The sequence below is a fragment of the Poecilia reticulata genome, chromosome 23 (assembly GCF_904066995.2).
Source record: "Poecilia reticulata chromosome 23, P_reticulata-male-v2, whole genome shotgun sequence".
Taxonomy (NCBI): domain Eukaryota; kingdom Metazoa; phylum Chordata; class Actinopteri; order Cyprinodontiformes; family Poeciliidae; genus Poecilia; species Poecilia reticulata.
In genome coordinates, this window is record NC_088852.1 from 18,075,889 (window position 1) to 18,101,463 (window position 25,575).

The following is a 25,575-nucleotide window of genomic DNA, read 5'->3' on the forward strand; positions in this document are numbered from 1 at the left end:
TGCTGGTGGGAGATACCATCTAACTGTTGCCTCTTAAATAAAGAAAAATGTATGATAAACTATTTAACTTTGAAATATTGAATGAAAGTTACAAAATATTACTCAAATAGTTTTTTCTTGTTCCTGGAAAAAAATCAGACCTTGTGTGCTTCAGAAACAAAATGGAATTCTCCTTTTGTTGTATCCCTCCTCCTCTATCAACTTGGTACAATCCGACAAGTCCAGGTGCAAGCCATTAGTATTCATTTAACTTGTTTCATTTGTTTTGCGTGGAGAAAGAGGTAAGACTCATACAGAATCTCTTAAGACATTTAAGTACATATAGTTTAGTAATTTTGCAGAATGTTGTAGGTTACTTGATGCTTGGATACACCAAAGCATCTGATTTGCAGCAGTTTAGCTAGTAATTACCAACCATGTTAGCCAATGTACCAGAGTTTAAAGGGAAGGTGGCTCACTCCAGAATTAGATAAAACTGTATTTGGTCATTTTCTGTACATCAGTGAGTGATATTGTTTCACGGGCACAAATTATCCTAGATAGTAATCATTAGTATTGAGATGATGTTTTAATTTTTTTAAAGATTTTGAGAACCTGTCAATAGAAAGTCAATTATGTAGAACTGTGTACTTCAGTACATAATTTTCGCATAAAATAACACCAAATCATATTATGTACAGCAGGGGTGTCAAACTCAAGGTCTTGAGGGCTGGTGTCCAGCAACATTTAGATGTGTTTCTGATGTCACATGGCTGGATCAGATGGGATGGTCATCAACTTGACTGCACTGAGGAGCTATTTCAGTAATATACTTATGGTGTTTTAGACCAGACAGACATGTAAAAGTTGCAGTACACTGGCCCAGGAGGCCTGGAGTTTGACACCCCTGGTGTACAGTATCATGTTGTTACTCAGCAACACATTCTCTGATCTTTGCAGAAGATGTCAGCAAAGAGGTCTCAGAGAGCAAACATGATTCCAATTGTTATTGCTCCTTAGGTGAAGATAAAGAAGGATTTGATGTAAAATATCCCAATTCATTTAAAGGTGAGTTGTGACTTTATTATGCATAGGATTCCAGTGTTTATTAAAGGATTGTTTTTTCCTTTGTTTTGCTTTTTCACTTTTAAACAATTTTTATACTACACATTATTAGCATAGATCATGTTCGATGATCATTATAATCAGAATACCTTTCTTTTCCAAAGGAGACAAGCAACTGCTCAAAATACAAAAGCTTATATTATATATATATATATATATATATATATATATATATATATATATATATATATATATATATTACTCAAATAGTTTTTCTTGTTCTTGGAAAAACAAGGAACAAAAACAATAGGGAGGACTGTTTTCATATATATATATATATATATATATATATGAAAACAGTCTGAGGACTGAGTTTTGAAATTACAAGTACAAAATAATGAGTTGCATTCAGTTGACAAAAAATGTTTAAGTAACCACAGAAAGACATACAATTAGATCAATTGACTGATTTTGAAAAATGTTAATTTCATTTGCTACTATTTGATATATCTGCATTGTTTGAAGTTTATCCTACTTATTATGTGTACCTACAGGTAGAGGTGTGTTCAGCTAAAGGTGCTTTGCTCATACAGTTGGTGGACTTTATTTATGGAATAATTCAGTGTACATCCCTTCATTTCAGATTTCCAAAGTTGAACCGTCAGGCTGGTGATGTGGACATGCGGATCCTGTTCAACCAACCCTCCAGAGGTAATTTTGGTCTCCAACGACCAACTTATTCTCTAAAATAAAGTAATTGAAATGATATTAAATATTGTTCAAACACACATGCGTTGTGTAATACTAGATATGTTAGCTGAATAAAAAGGAGGACTGAGTTTTGGAATGACAAGTATAGAAGAATGAAAATTACATTTAGAAGCGCACATACACACAGGTCCTATGTAATACTCAAAATGTAAGGTGCAGGAATAGGGAGGACTGAGTTTTGAAATTACAAGTACAGAAGAATGAAAGTTACATTGAGAAGCACACATACACACAGGTACTGTGTAATACTCAAAATGTAAGGTGCAGGAATAGGGAGGACTGAGTTTTGAAATTACAAGTACAGAAGAATGAAAGTTACATTGAGAAGCACACATACACACAGGTCCTGTGTAATACTCAAAATGTAAGGTGCAGGAATAGGGAGGACTGTTTTCTACATTGGGAACAAACTCACATATAGTGAGTGTTCTTTACATTTCAGATTTCTAAAGATGAACTGTGTCAGGCTGGTGACGTGGATGCATGCGGATTCTGTTCAACCAACCCTTGCATAGGTAATTTTGGTCTCCATCGACCAACTTATTCTCTAAAATAAAGTAATTGAAATCATATTAAGTACTGTTCAAACACATAGGTGTTGTGTAATACTAAATATGTTAGCTGGATTAAAAGGGAGGACTGAGTTTTGAAATTACAAGTATAGAAGAATGAAAATTACATTTAGAAGCGCACATACACACAAGTCCTGTGTAATACTCAAAATGTAAGGTGCAGGAATAGGGAGGACTGAGTTTCGAAATTACAAGTACAGAAGAATGAAAGTTACATTGAGAAGGACACATACTCACAGGTCCTGTGTAATACTCAAAATGTAAGGTGCAGGAATAGAGAGGACTGTTTTCTACATTGGGAACACACTCACATTTAGTGAGTGTTCTTTACATTTCAGATTTCCAAAGATGAACTGTGTCAGGCTGGTGACGTGGATGCATGCGGATTCTGTTCAACCAACCTTGCAGAGGTAATTTTGGTCTCCATCGACCAACTTATTTTCTAAGATAAAGTCTTTGAAATGATATTAAGTACCAGTGGTCCCCATTCTTTTTATCACCGCGGACCGGTGAAGACTTGGCCATTTTTCTGTGGCTCGGTTTCTTCTTTTTTTACCCCGAATTTCCCCTTACAACAATCTTAGAACGTTGCTTGCGATAATCGTAACCGTTCATCCTGCCATCTATGGCTTGTTAAGACTGATCGCATCCAGTCGTTGGAACATTGGGACTGCTCCGATCTAAAATCGGGCATATTCTCACAGCTTGTAGGGTTTTCCTTGATTGGGAGCTAGAACTCAACCTGTTCAATTTGACAGGCAGCCAATCAGAAAGCGCTATGACGTAGCTCATGGAGGGGAATCCCAAACAGCTGAGCTGACATGCCCAAAATGAGTCCGGTGGACATCGGAGATATGTGGAAACAGCATGAATGTTTATTCAGCATTTCGTACAAAGAATATCCACAGAAATGATGACGAGTGGAGTTGGAGCAAAATTGCTACCACAGTTGATAAACCCGGTAACTTTTCAGCTATCCATCATTAAATTAACGTGACACAAGGCTATTCATTCAGTCAAGGCTTGATGCTTACACTAGCTATATGCATTGCAGGTAGATTGTAGTTGTGACATCATTTTGTACTAAAGCCTGCTCACATGGCAAGATTTGCTCCTGTTATGTGGCTGGACACATAAACCTGTTGTACTTTTATCAGCTCTGTGGTCACAGATTTTGGAAAATCGTCTGACAATCCTAAAATCTTGCCGTGTGAACCAGACTTAAGACTTACAAGCTATACTCCTCTTTTCTCGTCTCGATCACTGCCATAATGCTTTCTGACTCTAGTCGCTATGCTAACGTTCACACATCCCTTCAATATAAGATTTGAAAATGCCACAAAAACGAATATTTATTTTCATGAAAATTTTAACTTACGACAATGACAAATTAATGGGAGTCCTGAGCTTGTTTCTCTGCAATGAGATGATCCCACCTTGGAAACGATGACACACAATGCAGAGGGTGTAATGGCAAAGCAGTTTGAAGCTCCATTGCCTCATCTGTAAGCCGGTACATATTATGCAGAGTGGGCTTGGAACATGGGAGTCACCTACAAGTCAAGGATAAATCCACTCTCCTGTCTCTGGTCCTTTTCCCCTTTTTTAAAGAAACTTTCCAAACATATCGCTTTCTTACTCATTGTGGGCTCAATGTTGGTGAGCAAGACGTAACAGAGAGAATCCGGTTAAAGGGTTTTCAAAATAAACGATCCTCCATACTCAGACAATATGTAAACCAAAAATATTTTCTTGTGCGGCCCGGTACCAATTGGTTCACGGACTGGTACTGATCTGCGGCCTGTGGTTGGGGATGACTGTTAAGTACGGTTCAAACACACAGGTCTTGTGTAATACTTGATATGTAAGCTGCATAAAAAGGGAGGACTGAGTTTTGAAATTACATGTACAAAAAAATGAAAGTTACATTTAGAAGCGCACATACACACAGGTCCAGTGTAATACTCAAAATGTAAGGTGCCGGAATAAGGAGGACTACGTTTTGAAATTACAAGTACAGAAGAATGGAAGCTGTTTTAGAAGCGATCATACACACAGGTCCTGTGTAATACTCAAAATGTAAGGGGCAGGAATAGGGAGGACTGTTTTCTAAATTGGGAACAAACTCATATTCAGTGAGTGTTCTTTATATTTCAGATTTCCAAAGATGAACCGTGTCAGGCTGGTGACGTGGATTCAGGCGAGTCCTGTTCAATCAACCATCCAGAGGTAATTTTGGTCTCCAACGACCAACTTATTTTCTAAAATACAGTTTTTGATATGATGTTAAGTACTGTTCAAACACACAAGTCTTGCGTAACACTTGATATGTAAGCTGCATAAAAGGAGAGAACTGAGGTTTGAAATTACAAGTACAAAAGAATGAAAGCTACATTTAGAAGCGCACATACACGCAGGTCCTGTGTAATACTCAAAATGTAAGGTACAGGAATAGGGAGGACTGAGTATTGAAATTACAAGTACAGAAAAATGAAAGTCACATTTAGGAGTGCACGTACACACTGGTCTTGTGTAATACTCATCATGTAAGTTGCAGAAATTTGGAAACCTGAATTTTGAAATTACAGGTAGAAAAGAATGAAAATTACATTAAGAAACGCACATACACACAGGTCCTGTGTAATACTCAAAATATAAGGTGCAGGAATAGTGAGGACTGAGTATTGAAATTACAAGTACAGAAAAATGAAAGTCACATTTAGGAGTGCACATACACACTGGTCTTGTGTAATACTCATCATGTAAGTTGCAGAAATTTGGAAACCTGAATTTTGAAATTACAGGTAGAAAAGAATGAAAATGACATTTAGAAACGCACATACACACAGGTCCTGTGTAATACTCAAAATATAAGGTGCAGGAATAGTGAGGACTGAGTATTGAAATTACAAGTACAGAAAAATGAAAGTCACATTTAGGAGTGCACATACACACTGGTCTTGTGTAATACTCATCATGTAAGTTGCAGAAATTTGGAAACCTGAATTTTGAAATTACAGGTAGAAAAGAATGAAAATGACATTTAGAAACGCACATACACACAGGTCCTGTGTAATACTCAAAATGTAAGGTGCAGGAATAGGGAGGACTGAGTATTGAAATTACAAGTACAGAAAAATGAAAGTCACATTTAGGAGTGCACGTACACACTGGTCTTGTGTAATACTCATCATGTAAGTTGCAGAAATTTGGAAACCTGAATTTTGAAATTACAGGTAGAAAAGAATGAAAATTACATTAAGAAACGCACATACACACAGGTCCTGTGTAATACTCAAAATATAAGGTGCAGGAATAGTGAGGACTGAGTATTGAAATTACAAGTACAGAAAAATGAAAGTCACATTTAGGAGTGCACATACACACTGGTCTTGTGTAATACTCATCATGTAAGTTGCAGAAATTTGGAAACCTGAATTTTGAAATTACAGGTTGAAAAGAATGAAAATGACATTTAGAAATGCACATACACACAGGTCCTGTGTAATACTCAAAATATAAGGTGCAGGAATAGTGAGGACTGAGTATTGAAATTACAAGTACAGAAAAATGAAAGTCACATTTAGGAGTGCACATACACACTGGTCTTGTGTAATACTCATCATGTAAGTTGCAGAAATTTGGAAACCTGAATTTTTAAATTACAGGTAGAAAAGAATGAAAATGACATTTAGAAACGCACATACACACAGGTCCTGTGTAATACTCAAAATATAAGGTGCAGGAATAGTGAGGACTGAGTATTGAAATTACAAGTACAGAAAAATGAAAGTCACATTTAGGAGTGCACATACACACTGGTCTTGTGTAATACTCATCATGTAAGTTGCAGAAATGTGGAAACCTGAATTTTGAAATTACAGGTTGAAAAGAATGAAAATTACATTTAGAAACGCACATACACACGGGTCCTGTGTAGTACTCAAAATATAAGGTGCAGGAATAGGGAGGACTGAGTATTGAAATTACAAGTACAGAAGAATGAAAGTCACATTTAGGAGTGGACATACACATGGGTCCTGTGTAATACTCAAAATGTAAGGTGCAGGAATAGGGAGGACTGTTCTCTACATTGGCAACAAACTCACATTTAGTGAGTGTTCTTTACATTTCAGATTTCCAAAGATGAACTGTGTCAGGCTGGTGACATGGATGTATGCGGATCCTGTTCAACCAACCCTCCAGAGGTAATTTTGGTCTCCGACAACCAACTTTGTTTCTTATATAAAGTCATTGAAATAATATTAAGTACTATTCAAACACACTGGTCTTGTGTAATACTCATCATGTAAGGTGCAGAAATTTGGAGGACTGAGTTTTGAAATTACATGTAGAAAAGAATGAAAGTTAAGTTCAGATGAGCACAGACACATGGATCCTCTAATAAACTGGATAGGTTCATACATTAGGTGGACATTGTTTTATTTTTAGAAACAATCATTCAGTGTTTATCCCTTCATTTTAGCTCTCCATAGAGATGCCTTGTCAGGCTGCTGAGTTGGATGCATGCAAATTATTTTCTGGTAACTCACCTGACATAAGTTTTATCTCAATGACCTTTTTATTTTCTAAAATAGTCATGAGAATACTAAGTACTGTTCAAACACAGGGTAATTACGATTAAAAACAAATAATCATAACAATTCATTGGTTTTGATACCTTCACAAGTGTCAGGATCAAATTCTTATTTTAAGATTACACTTTTTTCGGTTAACAGTGGTTAACTGTGTGTGAGATCATGATATCATCCATGATGAAATGTCAAGTTTAGAAAAATGTTTTATGTGAAGGACTGTTTTCACCTCTGAAATGGAGTGGTGTGTGATGTAAAGGTAATTTTTTTGAGAATGGGAATTGGGTTCATCTTTTGAATATGATCTTCCATGTCTAGTTGTGCTGTATGTTGAAATTGAGTCATAGTGCAGCACTGACTTTTTAAATACTTATGCTTACCTCCCTTTGTCAATTCTTACTTTTCTCTGTCTAGTTTGCAACCAGTCCCTGCACAAAATGTGTTATTGTAAATAAAAGGAGGACTTCACTGGTAAGCTTTTAGTAGAAATATTCTTGCTGAAACGCTTTCAATGTATACAAAATATGTTTTTAATCAACAGGTCTGTCCAGAACAAAGTTCAAGTGAAGCGATATCATCAGAAGAGGAGTATGCTCCTGATTCCGTAGATGATTCAGACATCTCATGGGATGACAAATGCACTCCACAGAAATATGGACTAGTTATAGTCCATATTTCCATTTTTGGACTTCTTAATGCACATAAATTTTATGTTTTTTGTATGTGTATGCCATGGTCCTGATAAATAAAATTGGCCCTGACAATTACTGTTGGTGTCATGGGCGGAGCCAAGCACCTCATTATCGTTTGTCCTTTTAATACAGCATTGGGTCACATTCTTGTATTTTGAGTTCTGAAGTGTGTATCTAAATTTTTAAGTGAGATCTATGTTGTGTAGCTCTAACAAGATTTTTGACAACTTACTACGTCTTTCTAGCATAAGTGGAAAGGGGTGTCCGTTTAGTGTTGCAAAAAACTGGTTTGAAAAAAGTGTCCTGCTAGTACACCAAAACCAGTATAGGTGTGTGTGTGTGTGTGTGTGTGTGTGTGTGTGTGTGTGTGTGTGTCATGTGGATTGGTTGATAGGGCCCCTCTGATGACTCCTTCCCCTGGTAGCTGCTCACTCATGTAGTAGCTGAGTTTGGAAGAAACTAAACTACAACCAGAAAGAAGCCTTGGCCAGAAAAGTAATTATATTCATCCTTCTGTGACTCTGTGAAACTTCCCCATCAGTCAAAGTGGAAGACGAGACCTGGGAGCTGTACATGCATGGTAATTCAACAGTCCAGTTTCTGGACATCATGGTGGCTCTGGTGTGAGAAGTTGACAAACCTGAGGCTGATTGTAACACTTTGGATTGGATTCCTCCAAGTCCTTAAAAAGCTATTTGCAATCAGTGCAAGTCATTTTTTTCTTGTTTTAAGGCAGATGTGTGCAAATATCAGCATCCCATGTAAGGGAATGTAGCCACTATCTTTTTGAAAAGTTGTGTTTTTCTTTATCTTAAAACTTTTGGTTGCTCTTTAAAAATTACAACTAACTTCATGTAGTAGATATTTATCAGGAATTATGTCTTCTTTTTTTTTTTTTTTTTCAAAAAGTCAGGCAACATTTGTAGCTCTAAGCCTGTTTGATTAAGCAGAACTGAGGGCAAAATGGCTCTTTGGACAGTACAGGCTGCAGTCCACTAACCCAGCTGAACACTTATCTGAGATGGAGCCAACAAGCACATGGTTAAAATCTATTTGAGGGTGTAGTTTTTTGAAAAATATTTATTCTTCCATCTAAGATGGCAAATCTTTGACAGCCGCTCGGTTTCCTATTCCATGTGTCGACTCTGAGCGCTGCAGACGCTCGGCTCCCTGCCTGTTGGAAAACTGCGGTCCGCTCACATCATTAGCTCATATTTTGGCTCAACCGACCCCAACATCACAAACCACTGCGACAATTGCATTAGCAGACCACCAGCTCTGCCACAATGCCAGGAATCCAGACATTACCCAATGTCCAGAGAGAGTTAGAGGGGATGTGTGGCAGCTCGACAGGTCAGTGGTTTACATTCACAGGAGAGACAGACGCAAATCACACAGCTAACAGTCACGTTAATATTTACTCGACAGAGGAACAAGGTGAGAGTAAATACATGTAAGTCTGCACATGTGTGTAAGGAAAGCTGTTTGTAACTGGACTGGATTGACTTTCTTTATAAGGTGCCTTGAGATATTTGTAGTGAATGTAGAAATGAGCTGAATTTATTAATGAGAAAAGCGTAAATATTTTTCAATATCAGAATATTTTAAAAACCCTCTTTTACTTAAATACTTAAATTCCATTTCTTTGTTACATTTTACTGGCTGCACAGTGGCGCAGTGGCACAGTGGCGCACTGTTGCCTTGCAGCAAGAAGGTTCTGGGTTCGATTCCCAGTCTGGGGTCTTTCTGCTTGGAGTTTGCATGTTCTCCCTGTGCATGTGTGGGTTTTCTCCAGGCACTCCGACTTCCTCCCACAGTCCAAATTCACCCTAGGTGCGTGTGTGCATGGTTGTGTGTCCTGTCTGTCTCTGTGTTGCCCGGTGACCCTGGAACGTTAGCTGGAGAGGCACCAGCACCTCTCCTGACCCCACTAAGGGACAAGGGTGAAAGAAAATGGATGGATGTTAGATTTTAAGACAGGATAGTCTCAGTGTCTGTCAGAAACAAACTTTAATCCAAGACACTATATTTCTTTAGCGTAATGACACTACAAATGTCTCTAAAAGCATTTTACAAGCAAATGAGTTTCAGTTCAGACATGCCGACTGATCCTAGTTATCATGCACTAAGCTGAGTTCATTATTCAGATTAGTTCAAAAAGTTTCATCCAACGACTTCTTGAATAAAAATAATATTGAATCTAGAGTACATCTCTCTGAGGTGTGAATACGTTTGGTACATGTTGACGTCAACATGGATTGCAGGACCAAAGGCTTCCCAGCAGAGCCTGGCCCACAGCATTACACTGCCTCACCTTCTCTTCTTCCCATAATGCATCTTGGTGTTGTGCACCTCTCACAGCTCCTTCAGAGGATGTAAAAAAAAAAAACGTGTTTTTTAAGTAGCAATATTTATGCCATTTTACAGCACAATCAAGTAGCTAAAAAATTTTAAGTTAATCAGTTGTTTTAAAAACTTTGTATATATCAGACATGGCATAAAAGACACCTTGAAATGGGTTTCTATCGCTTTAAGAAGCACTTTTCAAATGAAAATATTCTAACAGTCAAAGAAGCAACTTAAACTGTGAAGTCTGTGAGGATTTACACCTAAGTCCAGATATAAATGTGTTACAGCCAAATTAAGTAGTTACTTTATTCAAACTACTTACTCTGGTGCCTGTGTTAAGCTGCTTCCTCAAACCTCCTGATGAAATAAATGCATGATGACTGATCCAGTCTGAAGGCCGACTTCCGAAGCCATTGTGATGGTTTCTGTGCAACATTCCAAGCTTCCTTCTAATGCATGCAATATGTGTATGAAAAGAAAAGCAGAGGCGCTCTACAGTTTCTATGATGTTGAAGCATGTCCTGACCCTGTCACGGCTGATTTATCATCATAATGTACCGAACGTTTGTGCAACTTTGAAACCTTCGCAAAGTTTTTAAATGTGAGGAATGATGAAGTGGTGCAGCGTTTGGAACAGAGCACTGCTGAGGAGTAATACAGTCTCCAAACTTTAACTTAGAAACAAACAAAAAACATCAATAGGAAAATTTCCTTTCTCACTTATGCATTTTGAAGACAAGGGGATGGAAAAAAGTTTCATCCCCTTAGAAGATTGATCTTCTAAGGTTATACCTTAGAAGATCAATTTACATTGTAAATCACGCACAACTACAAATCTCTGGGGTGTTGTATTGGAATGAGAATAGTAGTTCAAAAGATAAGACTGTAACCTCCTTATTCCAAACTGATTTGTTTTTTGTTTTCACAGTGTGCCTGCAAGGTTTACGGAAGACCAGGAAGGGAGGAAGAAAAACATTTTTCTTGAAGACCCACTTTCTAAGCTTGAAAGCTAAATTTTCTGTTTCTTTTTACTTCAAGTCATGTAGTAAGTAAAAATAAAAAAATTCAAGATGAGACGGGCACACTTGGATAAGCACATACCTGGTGCAGTATGCACAAAATCATTTACAGAGAGAAAACCGGAGAGGTCAGATTTATTTATTTCACAGACATAAAGTGAAAACAGGAAAAGAATAAGACAAGTAGCTATGCCAAACAATTTTACACAATTTGTTCGAGAAGAAGCAGGTAGAAGATGATCTTATGATTCATTTTAATCTCCAAATCAGCCTTAAAGTACTCCCACATCCTCATTATTGAAAATACAATTCCCCACACATTATTAATATCAATAATGGAATTTTTAGTCTTTGAGACACCCATCCTATGCAACATATTTTCCAATAAGCTCTTATGGATCCGTCCACACATTGATACACAAAAATTATCATTGGTTATTGTAATACATTGTTTGTTTTTTCCATTTCCTTCTCCTCTTAAATCCTTAAATCATGATCCCCCCCATCTCTGTCACAAAATGTTTTTTGAATATCCTCCTGACTACCATCTACTACAGTTCATTTTTGTCGTCTGTAGAGGACATTTCTAAACTTGAATATCTTCCACCCCCTGCATTCTACTGAATTACTTCCTTTTGGTATCTGGAGAGGACATGTAGGGCTTTTCAATGATACCACATATGAAGGGGTGGGACTTTGTACGTACCTTTATCTAATTCATAAAAATGGCATTTTTCAGTAATAACACATTTTATGGGAAGAGACTAAGTAAGTGATTAAAACCTTTAATTACCTTACAAAGACTGGGATTTCAAAAAAAAAAAAATGGTGATTGGACAATATTTTTTTCCTGGTAGTCTGTGTGGAAGTTGACAGTTCCTCACTTTGAACATGTCATTGTGCAGTTTTGAATTTTATAAGCAACTTGCAGCCTCATGTTTGTTGCTAAGGGATCGTTACTCTAAAGCAACGGACAAGACAGTTCATCATGCAGGATGTCAAACCCACAAGTCTGCAGCTCCAACTGTACCGGGATGCACCGGGTCCATGTCCTGCCCAGGCCTTCTGAAGCCTTGGACACACTCCATCGCTACAGCTGTTAGCAGGGAGGTGGCAACAGGGAGGTGCTGTGCAAATGTGCTGTGAAAGAAGAGCTGAGGTGGAGATGCAGCAGGGCAGGAGGGGCGGCGACCTTAGACCGCTGATCACTGCAACTGTGAGCCAAGACCACTGGTCTGACCTCATCTGTCCTAACTTTGATGTTCTTGAAGTATAACATATATCCAAGTAGCCACAATCATACTTCCACCAAATTCACCTCATAAATGATTTTTACTGGTAGTAGTTACAACTATCGGTTTCTTTGTTTCTTTGCTTAAAATGTTTATACAGTCAGAGTCTCTCCATGCTTAAGTGGCATAATAGGAATTAATGTACAACTTTAACTGGGCACACAACAAACCCCATGGCTTTTACTTTTAATGCATGTTTCTTCTCAGATCATTACAAATAGACGTTTGCTTTAATCCAATACAACGTACTTACAATCAAGGGTTTTTGCTAAGCGCTGTTAAGTTTACATGTGAAACAGAACCCACTTTAATAGACGTGTTTGCCTCTGTACAGGCCTTTACAACATGAACACAATGTTCAACTCCACCTTGTCGTTCCCAGACTTACCACACAGTAAAAGCTTCTAATGCCACTGATGCTGAAAGTGTGCCAAGAGCGCGGTGAAGAAGATCTAATTAATAGCTGTCAGGTACAAAAATGTAGTTCAAAGCAACAGCCGTCCTTCAGTACACTATGTGCTGTTCTTTGCACATCAATGAGCTGCAATTATCCTGGACTGACTGTCAGTACACACTGTCAGTCACTGACTGACTGACTGACTGACTGACTGACTGACTGACTGACTGACTGACTGACTGACTGACTGACTGACTGAGCAGTTTGTATAGTGTGCAAACTGATAGGTCAGAATTAAGGTTTCTACTTCTAATTAGACTAAATCTTTCCAGTTTTATTTCTCCTGTTTGCTACAATAATGACAAATTGTTTTTTGGGGAATGCTTTATTGCCGTCTTCAACATTAGAAATTAACATACTTTAAGCCTTTTGAAGATAACTTCTTAGCTTTCTAAGCTTCTGGCCCTTCCCTGACACTGTGATGGCACAAAACCAAAAGAAAAGATTTCAGCCAAGATAGCAGGAAGAGCCTCAGAAGATTGGTTTGGTTACATTCCAGATGCCTGAAGCTGACTTGTTCACCTTCAGGCATCCATGTTGACTATAGCCCTGCTGGGCCCAGCTCAGGGTCAGGATGACCAAAGAGTGGAGAGGTCCAGTGGGAAGTTTCTCCAGGCAGTATACATGTCATGTCACCTGCTGGTTCTGGTCCACTGGGTTCTCTGAAGTCCGCAGTCAATGCAGCTGTGTAGTGGGACATTTTAGAGTACTTCATGGTTCCTGACAAGTTCCTGACAGAGATGCTGATTTCATTTTCCTGCAGCTTTCCTTATTTTCATTTTTAGCCTTCGCTGTACCATCCTTGCTCTTTCCATCCATCTTTTAAAAGCCGCTGCTGACCGAGTGCAGCGACACATTACACCTTTCAGCATCTTTGAAAACAAAACCAACAACAACAAAAAAAGGAGCTACCAGTTTTGGGGCAACAACTATGGCAAGTAGTTTTAACATTAAATCAGCTTCACCACGCTTACATCAATAACAGACGAAACCAATTTCAGGTTAGAATGGTCTGCCATACAACAGTAGCAGCTGATGGGATCAACCCACCAGTGCTGTGACTGCACACCAGCCTGGAAAAAAAGACCCAATCATCAGAACTGCCCAAAGGGAAAGGACCTGTTCTACCGATTAGCCAATCTGAGCCTGGTTGACTTCACTGCAATCTCTCGTACTGAGCATGCATGTATCGGGAGTAGAAAGACAACTCCCCTTTACCAGGAAGAAATCCCAAGCAGAACCAGAGCATGACTCTGGGTGAGTGGCCATCTGCCATGACCAACTCTGAGAAGACAGAGCAGAGAAACTGAACTTAGACAACCATCAACATCTCTATATGCTGTTGTCAAGAGAAAGATGAAAAACAGCAGAGCCAACAATGGAGATGAAGGATCTGAATTCTCTGGTATATATTTGACGCACATTTGACAGAAAATGAAGCGACAACCTGGGAGCTTTTAGTAATCCCATTCTCCCTTCTGCTGCTTCCTCTGGGTTTGACACTACATTAACCCAGAGGATTTCCAGTCAACCCCTAACTGATCTTTTGAAGTCTGAATCGGAGTCATTAAGTTGTCAGCTGCAATGGATCCTCAGACATAATTGAAGCGTACAGTATCTGGGGTTAGAAACAGGCCACTTTTACTTCTGGCACACGTCCCAATGAATGAGTCGATGTGCACAAACCTTGGAATACTCCACTGCACTAAATCAGAACGAGTTTAGTCATTGGTTTTTCAGAGGTGGACTGCTTAAATGTAGACACAAGAAGCTAAAGAACAAAGGAAAGGGAAAAATGTCTGCTCAGTTCATTTACACTGCAAAACACACATACATTTGAGACAGGGGACGTCTGCTACAGGGGACTCCCTCCAGAAACTCCAACCAGATGTCTCGGTCCTTTGGCAGCTTTTGAAGTCTCCCTCTGTGTATACGTGTGTTCAGCGTTCTAATCCAGACACACGTGAATGTGATTTTCTCAGACCAAAGCAGTTGGACTGTAAGTGTGGGAGTAGACGATGGGTGGAGGCCGAGACTCAAAAGCTGAGAATACTTTGGAAGTCTGTCATTTTACTGTGCAATCAATAAATCATCACTGTAAAAGGGGTAATCTTCCAACTTGATGTTCACCAGGATCTTTGCGGGGATATCTATGTGCTATAATTTAGGAGATCCAAGCTTTCTTGACCTGTGCTGCTTGCTTTCCTCATTCCCTCGCAAGTACAGCTGTCTTGCCAACTTCTTTTGATTTTTTGTTTGTTTGTTTTACTTACAAACTTCCGACCATATAACATCAGGGAATATCTCAGTTTTAATATTGTAAATATTTATCTTTAACCTTCATGTGAATGTGGACGACTCATATTTGAGGATGGAAAATAGCAATTTTTTTTTCGGGCAACTATGGCTTTTTTAAACGAATCTGAAAATGTCTGGATGTTCGGGTGGAAATTTCCTCTTCGATGGCTACAGTATTTTATTTTTTATTTTTTTTTAGATTTCTTTAATGGTCCTAGTATTCTAATAAACTGACCATAAATGCTGTTCTTTGAAGACCTCAGAGGTTTGTTAGTGAACATAAATAAACAATCAGCATCATGAAGAAGGAACCCAGCAGGCAGGTCAGCGAGGATGTTGGGGGAGAGGCTGAAAACAGAGTTCAGTAATAAAACCATATACTGAATGATGTTGGGGATAAAACATTGCTGCTGCCCTTCAGAATCCATCCATCCATCTGGTGACTTTCTCCAGCAGTTTTTTTTTTACTTCATATTGAGTCAGGGTCCCATCTTTGGGTGAACTAATTCTTTACACTTGGTTCTAAACCAAATTGTCTCTTTTTGGAAAATAACTAAGAGAGAACAGAAGAGCAGTTCTCAGAAACCACCACTACAACATGCCATTCTGTCCTTTCATTTACTGGTGTTTTTAGACCCTTATCCACATTTAGTTAACTTAAACATTCACATGAGGTTTTTCATTATGAAACACCCATAGGCTGTATATAACAAGCATGTCTGGAAACCACAATCCATCTGTAGCTAATTTCAAAGGGAGTGAGAGGTGGGGGGTTTTTTTTGCAGCCGTTGTATCTGATGGAGGAGTATGGCACTGGATCATCACACCATCCAGCTCCATGTTTATCCCTCGTTCTCAACCAGGAGCCTCCTACTTCCTGCATGCTCCTCTCTGTATGCCCACACACCCCAACACTCCCATTATAACCAGCGTCTAATTCTCAGGAGGAAGATGAGCAATGAGAGGAAGGTAGCAAGGTTAATCTCTACCAACTGCTTTAGTTTTATACAAGAGTTTGTAAGTCCTCCAACAGCATGTATTCTGTTCATTTCTTTATTTATGGCACCACCTAGTGGTAGTAGAGTACAACTGAGATAACAGTAACTTCCTAAACACATCCCCCTAACATGTGTTGGTTCAGGTGAGTCAAGAAGTTGGAGGTGCACAAAGTGTTTCACCGAAGCGAAGCACATTAATTTAGACAAACAGAGATAGCAGCAGATTTAAAAGGATTGCAAAACAAAACCTTTGGTGAGATATTTTCAAGGTTTGGGATTGCAGTTGGAGTCCGACTTTCACAAACCACCACATACGGCCAGATCCAGGATATGGGCAACAACGATCACATGCCCAGTGGTTAGCTGTTAACTGGGTTGTTGGTTTTTTTTTTTCATTTTACAATCAAGTCTGGATGAAGAATGCAGACAGAATAAACACAGCCTGAGGTTTAGTGTGAACGTTCCAGTTACTGATGGTTTCATCAGTCAAGTCATCTCCCAAACTGAAATATACAAGCCATAGTCACAGCATTTATCTGAAACAAATACCTGAAATATATTTATGTGTGGGAAATGAAGATAAATTACAAAAAATATATTTTTCAATGATTTTCTGTGTGAGAATACATCCACTGATGTATCTGCACACATCAGCAGTGATCCTAGAATCATTGGGCGTTTCTGGTCTTTCAACATCATACACTCCCTTCCAGTTGACCCGTCCAGGGATGATCAGTGTCCAGCTCGTGTCCAGATGGCTAACTAGCTACATCAACTCCACAGTTCTCCTCTCTAAAGCCACAACTATTTTGAGCCCATGTCTGCTGCTACGGATGGCTGTCCTTCTGTGTTCTCCCTCGATGCCAAAACTATTCAGGGCTCTGGCCAAAGAGCGAGCCACAAAACCTCTGCAACTAACCTGCACCAGGAAGCACCTTGCTCTCCAACCTGCCCACTTATGGTCACTGGCCAGCTCTGCATATGCGATGGTTTGCAAAGTGCTTCCCAGCTGAGGTTGATTGCAAACGTCTTTCCCGTAATAAGGGGCTGAATGCAAATGCAGATGCAAATTAGATTTTTTGTTTTTTTGTTTTGTTTGTTTTTTTAACCATGTACGATTTTCCTTCCACTTTATACTCATGTGCTTCTGAGTTTATCTGTTACATAAGCTGTTGGAAGTTTTTGTCTTTTAGACTGTGCTTCTGATGGGTTTACCTGCTTTTCATATTGTTGTCAGAAGGTTCAGTGTGTTCCAGATTTAGTCCTCATCTGTCTTTTTGACTTATTAGAAAGCAGGACATTCTTTCATACCTTCCCTTCACTTGATTCTTTTCCGTTCCCCACTGTAGCCTGGAGGTGTTTTTAAACAGAGCATGTTTTCCACTGGTTATTTTCAGATCTGTATTGGAGTCAGACATTTTATTTATCCTTAAAGGCCCACAGAGCTCCATTTAAAGCTCGAACTTTATTGACTTGGACTCCTTTCCTGAGAGTGACTAATAGTCAAAACATTTTAACTTGGCTAAAGGTAAACTTTCATAAATTAAAATTTGGATGAATCAAGCTTGTCTGACAATAGGTGAAGTGCAGCAGATGTATTCAGGCCAGATCTGTACAGTCCAGGCAGGATTAGGCCCACAGCCACATGAGAGGGTGAATCTAGAAGTTTGGACAGCAATCACAGACTAATGATGAAGGGCTTTGAAAGCTTGGCGCAGCGCCGTCATGCTAAATATTAAAACACAGGTGCAGCTAAAGCAGGCTGAAGTTCAGCTGGCCTGTGCAGAGGAATCATGCCTGGTGTTAGCTGCAGCCTGAAAAACTAAACATCAAGCATCAAAGAATCCTAACAGGCAAACTCAGTAAACTGTACGTAGAAAGATGCAATGCTCATATAATTTGAAAAGAGATCTGAAAAAAGGTGTCACACAATTTAGCTGTTTTAAGTACTTCTATATATTACATACACACACACACACGCACGCATATACAGACACACACACACACACACATTGTGGACATTGTGGTGGATAAACAACAGAGGAAAGTCGTTGTGGTGGATGTAGCAATACCAAGTGATTACAACATCAGGAAAAAGGAGCATGAGAAACTAGAGAAATACCAGGGCCTCGGAGAGGAACTGGAAAAGAAATGGAAGGTAAAGACCACAGTGGTGCCTGTGGTCATCGGGGCCCTCGGGGCAGTCACCCCCAAACTGGAGCAGTGGCTAAAACAGATCCCAGGAACAACATCAAACATCTCAGTCCAAAAATGTGCAGTTCTAGGCACAGCCTAGACCCTCAAGCTCCCAAGCCTCTGGTAGAGGACCCATGTGTGTGTGCGCGTGTGTGTGTGTATATATATATATATATTTCTATATATATATACACACTAGAGGTGTGCCGATTGATCGGCCACCTATAATAATCGGCCGATGTCCGTGAAAAAGTGTATGATCGGTGATCGCCGATCACACAAACTGATCACCTGCATCTCATTTTGCAGCCTGCCTGTGCAGCTGGTCTCCTCTTTCCTTCACACTGCGCAAGCGCGCAGCAACAAATCCTAAGCGATGTCGTGTGGAACTATATCACACTGAGTGAATGGGGAAGTTTGCGTGTTGCTACGGAAAATTGAAGCACGTGGGGTGAAGCAGGTCAAAATGCATCAACACGACGAATCTAATACGGCATAAAAACAATGCCATACTTGATGGAGTTTGGCTACATCGAGGCTCACTGCAGTAAAAAAGACATATGGAGGATCAGATAGCAGGTAAAGCAGCGCACAGCTACAAACACTCACCCGGATTAGCATGACGGTCAGAAAGCTAAACAAATAACCCGCAAAATTATTTAAGTCTTCGAGCCGCGATGTAAGACGCTGGTTCTGTTCTCGCTGTTGAACTGCTGCTACGCGCTACAGCCATTAACTAATGGCTATTTCACAGACGGAGCGCCGCTTCTGTTCCACCTGGTAGTGACTCTCACACCGAACCTCTGTTTAAAGCTGCAGCATCTAACCTAAAAAAATACATTTTACATACATATTAAAACTTTCGCTGTCCTAACATGAGACAGATAATCTCTGAAAAAGTAATCAATCTCCTCCCTGCTCTGCATAATTACTCCGCTCAGTCAGAAACAGCCACTCAGAACTAGCAGTAATCAGCTAGCCGCTATGCTATCAGGAAGTTTTCATTCAGTAACTCAGGATTGTTTATTGTAATGGAACCTGCATTCGCCTTTGAATGTTAAGTTTTATACTTGAATTTTTAGGCAATGTTGAGAGGTTTTATTTTGACTTTTTGCATTATTTAGCCTCTTCAGAGCCTTCATATGTTTTCAGTCTGTTAAAGATAGTATTACTACAGCAGTACAATTTGCACAATGCCTGTTTTGTTTAGTTTTATTTTTGGAAAAAGTTATTAAAAACAAGTTTTTGTCTAAATTAAGGTGAATTCATGGTTCCTTTTTCCACATAATGTAACCGGTAGTGTTTATGATAAAAGAAAAATAATAATTATGTGATCGGTATCGGTGATCGGCCCTCATGGGTGATCGGAATTGGCAGGAAAAAACCTGATCGGCACATCTCTAATATTCAATATTCAGTCCCAACATTTCCTTCCAGGGAAGTAAGTTTGTTCAAGATAATGCTGCCACTCTAAATACATAATTATACTTTTTGTAAATAAATTAATAGACATATGGACATAGTATTTTATAGTTTCAGCAGTGGATTTAATGTAATCAAATGTTCCTATTCAGTTTCCTAAAAAATGTTAAAATGCAAAAAAAAATAAATTATCTGTGCACACTTTCAAAAAAAATTGGCATTTTAAGGACTTTTTTGCTACCTCATAGTGAGCTGAAACAATCAGTAAGTGTTATAGTGTTATTACATAATAGTCCTCAAACTAACTTGGAAAGTTCTTATAGTAAGTGCTATTCTAAGTCTTACAAGACAAACAGTAAACATAAATTAAGACATATTGCTAATATATACTTAACTTCATTTAAATAAACAACTGTCAATCTTCTCTGCCCAAAACATTCACTTTTAGACCGAAACCAAAAGGAAATAAAACTGATAAGTTCATATTCTGAAGGAGCTGAACAGAAGAAGTTATTGAAAATAAAAAATGCGAGAATCGTAGAGTTACGAGTTTAACATGTCAATAGTAGCATTTTAGCTAAAAATAGTCAGGACTAGCTGCTATTTTAATAGCATCTCATGCCAGCATTAGCTATAATGCTAAAGTCAAGCAGGATGCAAACTTTAGCGTGAATGAACTCTACCATGCAAACAGTGGCTTACATCTTTTCATTATAAAAAATGCTAACATGAGCTAACATGGCAATTTTAGCCCTATCTAGATAGTATATATGCTCTTAGCATGGTATGCTCAGAGTGTCTCAGACACCAACATTGGATTGCAGTATTAGCTAACCATACCATGATAGTTAGCATTAACTACCTCTCTCTTCTATGCTAACATAAGTAGGCAGACCATCATTAGCTAATATGCTACCATTAATTAACAAGCTATACTAAATCTTCTTAGTTGCACTTTAGAGTATTCACACAATAATAAAGTGCAGTATTGGACAAAACAAGCATTGATGTGTTGCTTGGCACCATGTTTACCAGTGTGTGTTTGCTTCCCAGTCAACAGTTTGATTTCAGGCTGGAGCCCACTCTCCCAGCAGGTGTGACGGTCACTGATAGCAGAGGTAGCTGATGATTAGCTTTGGCATGTCAAGTTGAGCTATGATGTTCAGAGCTGTTGTTCCCAACTTCCTCCTCACTGCCAACCTGCAGAGCTGTTGCAGAGTCATGGGGGCGGCTATGGAGAGGACAGGACAGACTTAGCTCCTGATGTTTACAACAACACATTCATAGATTTAATATTTACCCTGAATGTTTTCCACTTGTTAATCTTACTAGATGGTCTTACAACTGGAAATTGCACCTTAACTATTCCCAGGTTGATGGGAAACAACAGTTCTGTTTCATTAACTTCTCTACAAGGTCATTCCTGATGTCTTTCTCTCTTGGCATTGTGCTAATGATGGGTGGAAGAAAATCTCTTAATTATAGCCAATCATAATAGTGACTCGTTTAATTTCTATGGAAGCATCTAGTTTTCACTCAGTCATTCTGTATTTATCCTTATCTTTGGTTTAAAAAGTGTTAACATGTTGTAATTCTGGTGTTTTTGTAAGGTATGGTTGTCTTTAACAAACATCAAACTAAATATTTTAATCATGTTCTGCTATGTAAACCTAAGTGCTAAAGGAATTAATGTCTATATAAGCCTAAAAGTGTTTTAAAAAAATGGCAAAAATATTACAGCTGTTTACATTTTAGATTAAGATTCTTTTTTAAATAAAGTTGTAGAAGTGGCATAATGATCTTTCTATCACAAAGTCTAAGTCTGCCATCTTGTGGAGATTCCCTGACGCTGCCTCCTTTCTAAAGGTGGCTCACTCAACGATTTCTTAACACAACGCTCAGAAGGAGCGTGGCAAAAGTCACTGTTGAACAGCAGGGTAGCAAAGGGAGGTGTCCCATCAGACCATCGCTTTCCAAAACCACACACACACAAAAACTAATGAAAGCGCACACAGTCAGTGGGACCCTGCCGGACCACGAACAGAGTAAAACATCGCGGGGTCTAAATGACCCAGTCTCTTAGACCGCGGAAGAATTCAAACTCACTCTCATAAAACTGCAGACAGGCCTCAGAAGGAGAGCCGGGTGTGGTGTAGTCCACCGGTTTCCTGTTGAGCTGATCTCTAGCGTAGATGTTGGCTCCAAACTCTACAAGAACCTCAATCATTTCAACTCTCATGTGTTTAGCTGCGTGGTGCAGCGGAGTCTCATGTAGCCTAGCAGCATTGACTTTAGCACCTAGAAACAAAGGACAACCAGTCATTCTCCTTTTCTAGTCAATAAACCCCTTGTTGTATTTTTTTGAACGTTGGCAAACATCCTAATTGGATTTTGTCCATCAAATCTGCTTTGCAGTGACACACACCTGCATTAAGCAGAACTTTAACACACTCTGTGTGTGCATTAACACAGGCCACATGTAGCGGAGTTCCGTAGTAAAGATCATACGCTTCTAGGCAAGCACCCATGGCAATCAGCAGCTTCACACAGTCCGAGTTACCTGTTAGAATGTAACATTCTCCAGTTTAAAAACATCCTTCATTAGGGTGAATAAAAAAAGCCTGCATTGTATAGAAAAAGATTGAGAATGGAGTGTTTGCCTCCCATGCAGGCCTCATGAAGCGGGGAGGCGGTGCGGGAGGTGAGGGCCGGGTTGGCCATGGCTCCACGCTCCAGCAGCAGCTTTACACACTCCAGGCTACCAGCTGAACAGGCGTCACACAGCGGCGTGCTTCCATCCACGTTCCTGGCATCCACCTGGATTCAAACATGGGACACACAATGTCACAATCTAAAACCCTATCTTTTTCTGGAAGAACTCTCGATATTATGGCTTCAATTTTGGGGATTTGTATTTATTGTACTGGTGTCCCGATACAACATTTTCTCTTCAGATATGATACCGATATTTTAGGACGATACAATATCAACACTAATCATACATATTTTTATTAAATATTTTCTACTGTGCAATTTTAGAAAAAGCTTATTCAAGCGATGTTACTGAGTGAACAACAGATTAGTTTATTATTAACCAGTGGGTCATGTGGGACACAAGCGCTGCTGGATAGAAAAACTGGGGCGGACTAAATCCTGGAGCAGAGATTTTAGATGCAGGCCGATGTAATTCAATACTTGCTTTTAGGCTGATATTGAACCAATTTCCAATATCAATATCTGATTGGGACACCCTAATTTATCGTGCAAGTAAATTGTTTGAAATGTACAACACACAGGGAGCGACAGCAAAAGTTTTCCACAACAGCAGACGGCAACAAAAGTTTGAAAGATCGAAATTTCACATGTACGAAATATGTCGGCCGCTCGGCTGGATGAGGACAAACGACTGTGGCCTCATCGGACAAGTTCCACAGGAAATGAAAGGAGAGGGACATTTCTAAACAAACGTTCAAAACAAAATGACTTCCTTTTAATCCTCCTGGAAAACTGAGAATCAGTAGACATGCTTAGTTTGAGACAATGAACAATTTCATAGACATGTTTTATAAATGTGCATACAGTGAAGGTTTTTGATATGGGTTATATGGGCATTTGCCCAGGGCGGCATCAGAAAGAGATGGGGCACAAAGAATATCTTATCTGTCAGTTGTCCCCAGAACAAGTTCCCTGCTACTTGTATCATGTGCTGCAGTGTTCAGAAGCGCATCCGGGGAGGCACGAGGCCTGCCTCCCCGGAGGCAGGCCTCGTGCAGCGGCGTGATGGAGTCCACCGCCACCATGTTGACCGAAGCTCCGCCCTCTATGAGGTGCTGCAGGTGGGAGGCGTGGCCGAGAGACGCTGCCTTATGCACCTCAGTCCTCTCCGCCCAGCAGCCTGAGGGGCAGAGGGGGCAGGAGGAAGGCTGACCATCTATCCAACCGCAGGCTGCTGTTATCCATACCGAGTTAAAACTAATTCATGTCATCCAGAATCAGTCATCCATCCATCCTACTGCTGAATTTCAATCTAAGAAGACGTCCTAAAAATCTATTAACCCTTTCATTTGGCATCATAACTCTGGATGCAGTCAGCTGCTTTTCCATAGCTGATTTTACAAAATTTAAATCTTCAGAAAATGTAAACTCTGATTAATTGAAAAAAATCAAATAATCACCCAAACTTAGTGGAACCTTCGTCATTTCAATGTTACCTCTCAAGAATCTAAGGCAGAACTCTGCAACTTTTCAATTCAAGCAACTCATCCTTCCTCCAAAAGTACACATTTGGTAGTGCAACAAATTTATATCGCCAGGAGAAAAACTCATATCAACTTTAATAGATACAAATTTAGGTACTTTTCTTTAAAAAATAAAAGTGTATTTGTTTAGTTTTAAGAAAGCCATCTTTTGTAGAATGAGGCCAATAGGGACCGTTCTACAAAGGAATAAAAACAAAAACTACAAAAAAAAAAACAGGTAGCTCACCTAAAAAAATATTAAAGCTCATGTAGAAAACTAGAGCCAACTAGTATAAAAGAATTAAAAAGACACAACATTGAATTCATCTTGTTATAATGCCTCTAAATCCATGATTGTTTTTATCTTTTAATAAGATAACTTGCTTCTGTTCAGACTTAAGTGGTTCCAACCTGCCCAGCATGTTGTTGGGCTCCCTGCTGCAGAACAGCTGATTTCAACTGATGGCTGGAACAGGCCCAAGTCATAGTACCAGCTGGATCAGGTGAGTCAAAGCAGAGAAACAACTAAACACGCAGGGACGACTGAGCTTCGGGAGGGCTCTATGTAAATGGTGCGCGTGCTCTACCACTGAACCATGCGGCGAACCGCTCGCGCACCCGGGTTAGGAGGAAACACTGGGTTAAAGACTCTGAGGCCCCAGCCGAGAGAGCTGCTGATAACAGCGATACAAAAGACATCTGACACAGTGTTCCTGATGTTTATGCGCTTGGGCCCTAGAGAAGGCAGCTTTAGCAACCTGCAAGCGGTGCACAACCCTGACACAGTATTCCCGAGCTAAGCTAGCTGGCAGCCGCGCCAAACACGTCAACGTCAAACCGGGTCGGGACTAAACAAGCGACAGTCTCTCCGGAGCTTCTGCGTGTCTTGTACTCACCAATGTCCCCAACATAATACGGCTGAGAAATCTCCATTTCCATCCTGGTTGTTCTCTTCCTTTCACCAGTGAAGCGACGCTAAAAGGAGATCCAGTTATGTTTGTTTGTAAACAGCCGCGTCTTCACTGCTTGCATGCTTCTGTAGTCACGTGACATGACTGGGCGCCGACGAGGAGCCCGGTAGTTGTAGTTTTTGTGAATATTTCCGGAAATTAGGTTTTGACGTCGGACAAAGCTATATTCAGGCGTATGTATCCATGCATATCGATTTAATAATTCAGATAATAGCCTTGCTACGTTACGCCCTGTTTCAGGAGTGGCCAGATCATAGCATCAACGAGAAAACAATCATTTAAGAGTTAAATAATTGCAGGGCAGTCAAATGTACTGCTGTGCTGATATAAAATAACACAATAAATAACAGTGTACAGAGATTTCTGATCTTGGTTACCTGGATGTAGGAAATCAGATGCATTCAATAAGAACACAAATTTAAAAATGAGACTCACCGATTTTTTCAAGGTATCTCATTTTTCAAGGTGGTCGAGCTAGATAAGAAGCAGTGGCTGGTAATCATCAGATCAACTGTCTGTACCTACCACACAAAAATCCAGATAAACAGTGGAAGTAATAACAAGATAACAAGATGGGAAATCTTCAGAAAAAGATAAAAATGGCCAATAAAACTTAGTCTAAAAATATCATAAAATAAATTTTGATGAGTCAAAATTACAG

At 39.5% G+C, this 25,575-nt stretch overlaps 1 protein-coding gene and 1 long non-coding RNA gene across 2 annotated transcripts; one reads left to right on the forward strand and one right to left on the reverse strand.

Annotated features, from left to right (window-relative positions):
• Nucleotides 1-1,382: 1,382 nt before the first annotated feature.
• Nucleotides 1,383-4,799, forward strand: LOC145550234 (uncharacterized). Its single transcript, XR_014086148.1, has 4 exons — nucleotides 1,383-1,755; nucleotides 2,258-2,330; nucleotides 2,726-2,797; nucleotides 4,545-4,799. It is a non-coding gene; the product is annotated as an uncharacterized LOC145550234 (long non-coding RNA).
• Nucleotides 4,800-11,165: 6,366 nt separating this feature from the next.
• LOC103459722 (ankyrin repeat and SOCS box protein 13-like) lies at nucleotides 11,166-25,014 on the reverse strand. The gene is made up of 6 exons (XM_081604320.1): nucleotides 24,840-25,014; nucleotides 23,386-23,600; nucleotides 22,366-22,522; nucleotides 22,131-22,265; nucleotides 21,812-22,003; nucleotides 11,166-20,936 (listed from the first exon to the last, which is right to left on the reverse strand). The coding sequence occupies exons 1-6, from the start codon at nucleotides 24,880-24,882 to the stop codon at nucleotides 20,809-20,811; spliced, it is 870 nt and encodes a 289-aa protein (XP_081460446.1). The 5' UTR covers nucleotides 24,883-25,014; the 3' UTR covers nucleotides 11,166-20,808.
• Between the last annotated feature and the right edge of the window lie 561 nt (nucleotides 25,015-25,575).

What these genes read in the sequence shown, in the direction of transcription:
- LOC103459722 (XM_081604320.1), bottom strand. Translation starts at nt 24,882, where the DNA reads ATGGAAATGGAGATTTCTCAGCCGTATTATGTTGGGGACATTG. An exon ending in TCATGAGGCCTGCATGGGAG is followed by an intron (nt 22,266 to 22,365) that starts GCAAACACTCCA and finishes ACATTCTAACAG; the next exon opens with GTAACTCGGACTGTGTGAAG. An exon ending in CTGTCTGCAGTTTTATGAGA is followed by an intron (nt 20,937 to 21,811) that starts GTGAGTTTGAAT and finishes TCCTCTCCATAG; the next exon opens with CCGCCCCCATGACTCTGCAA.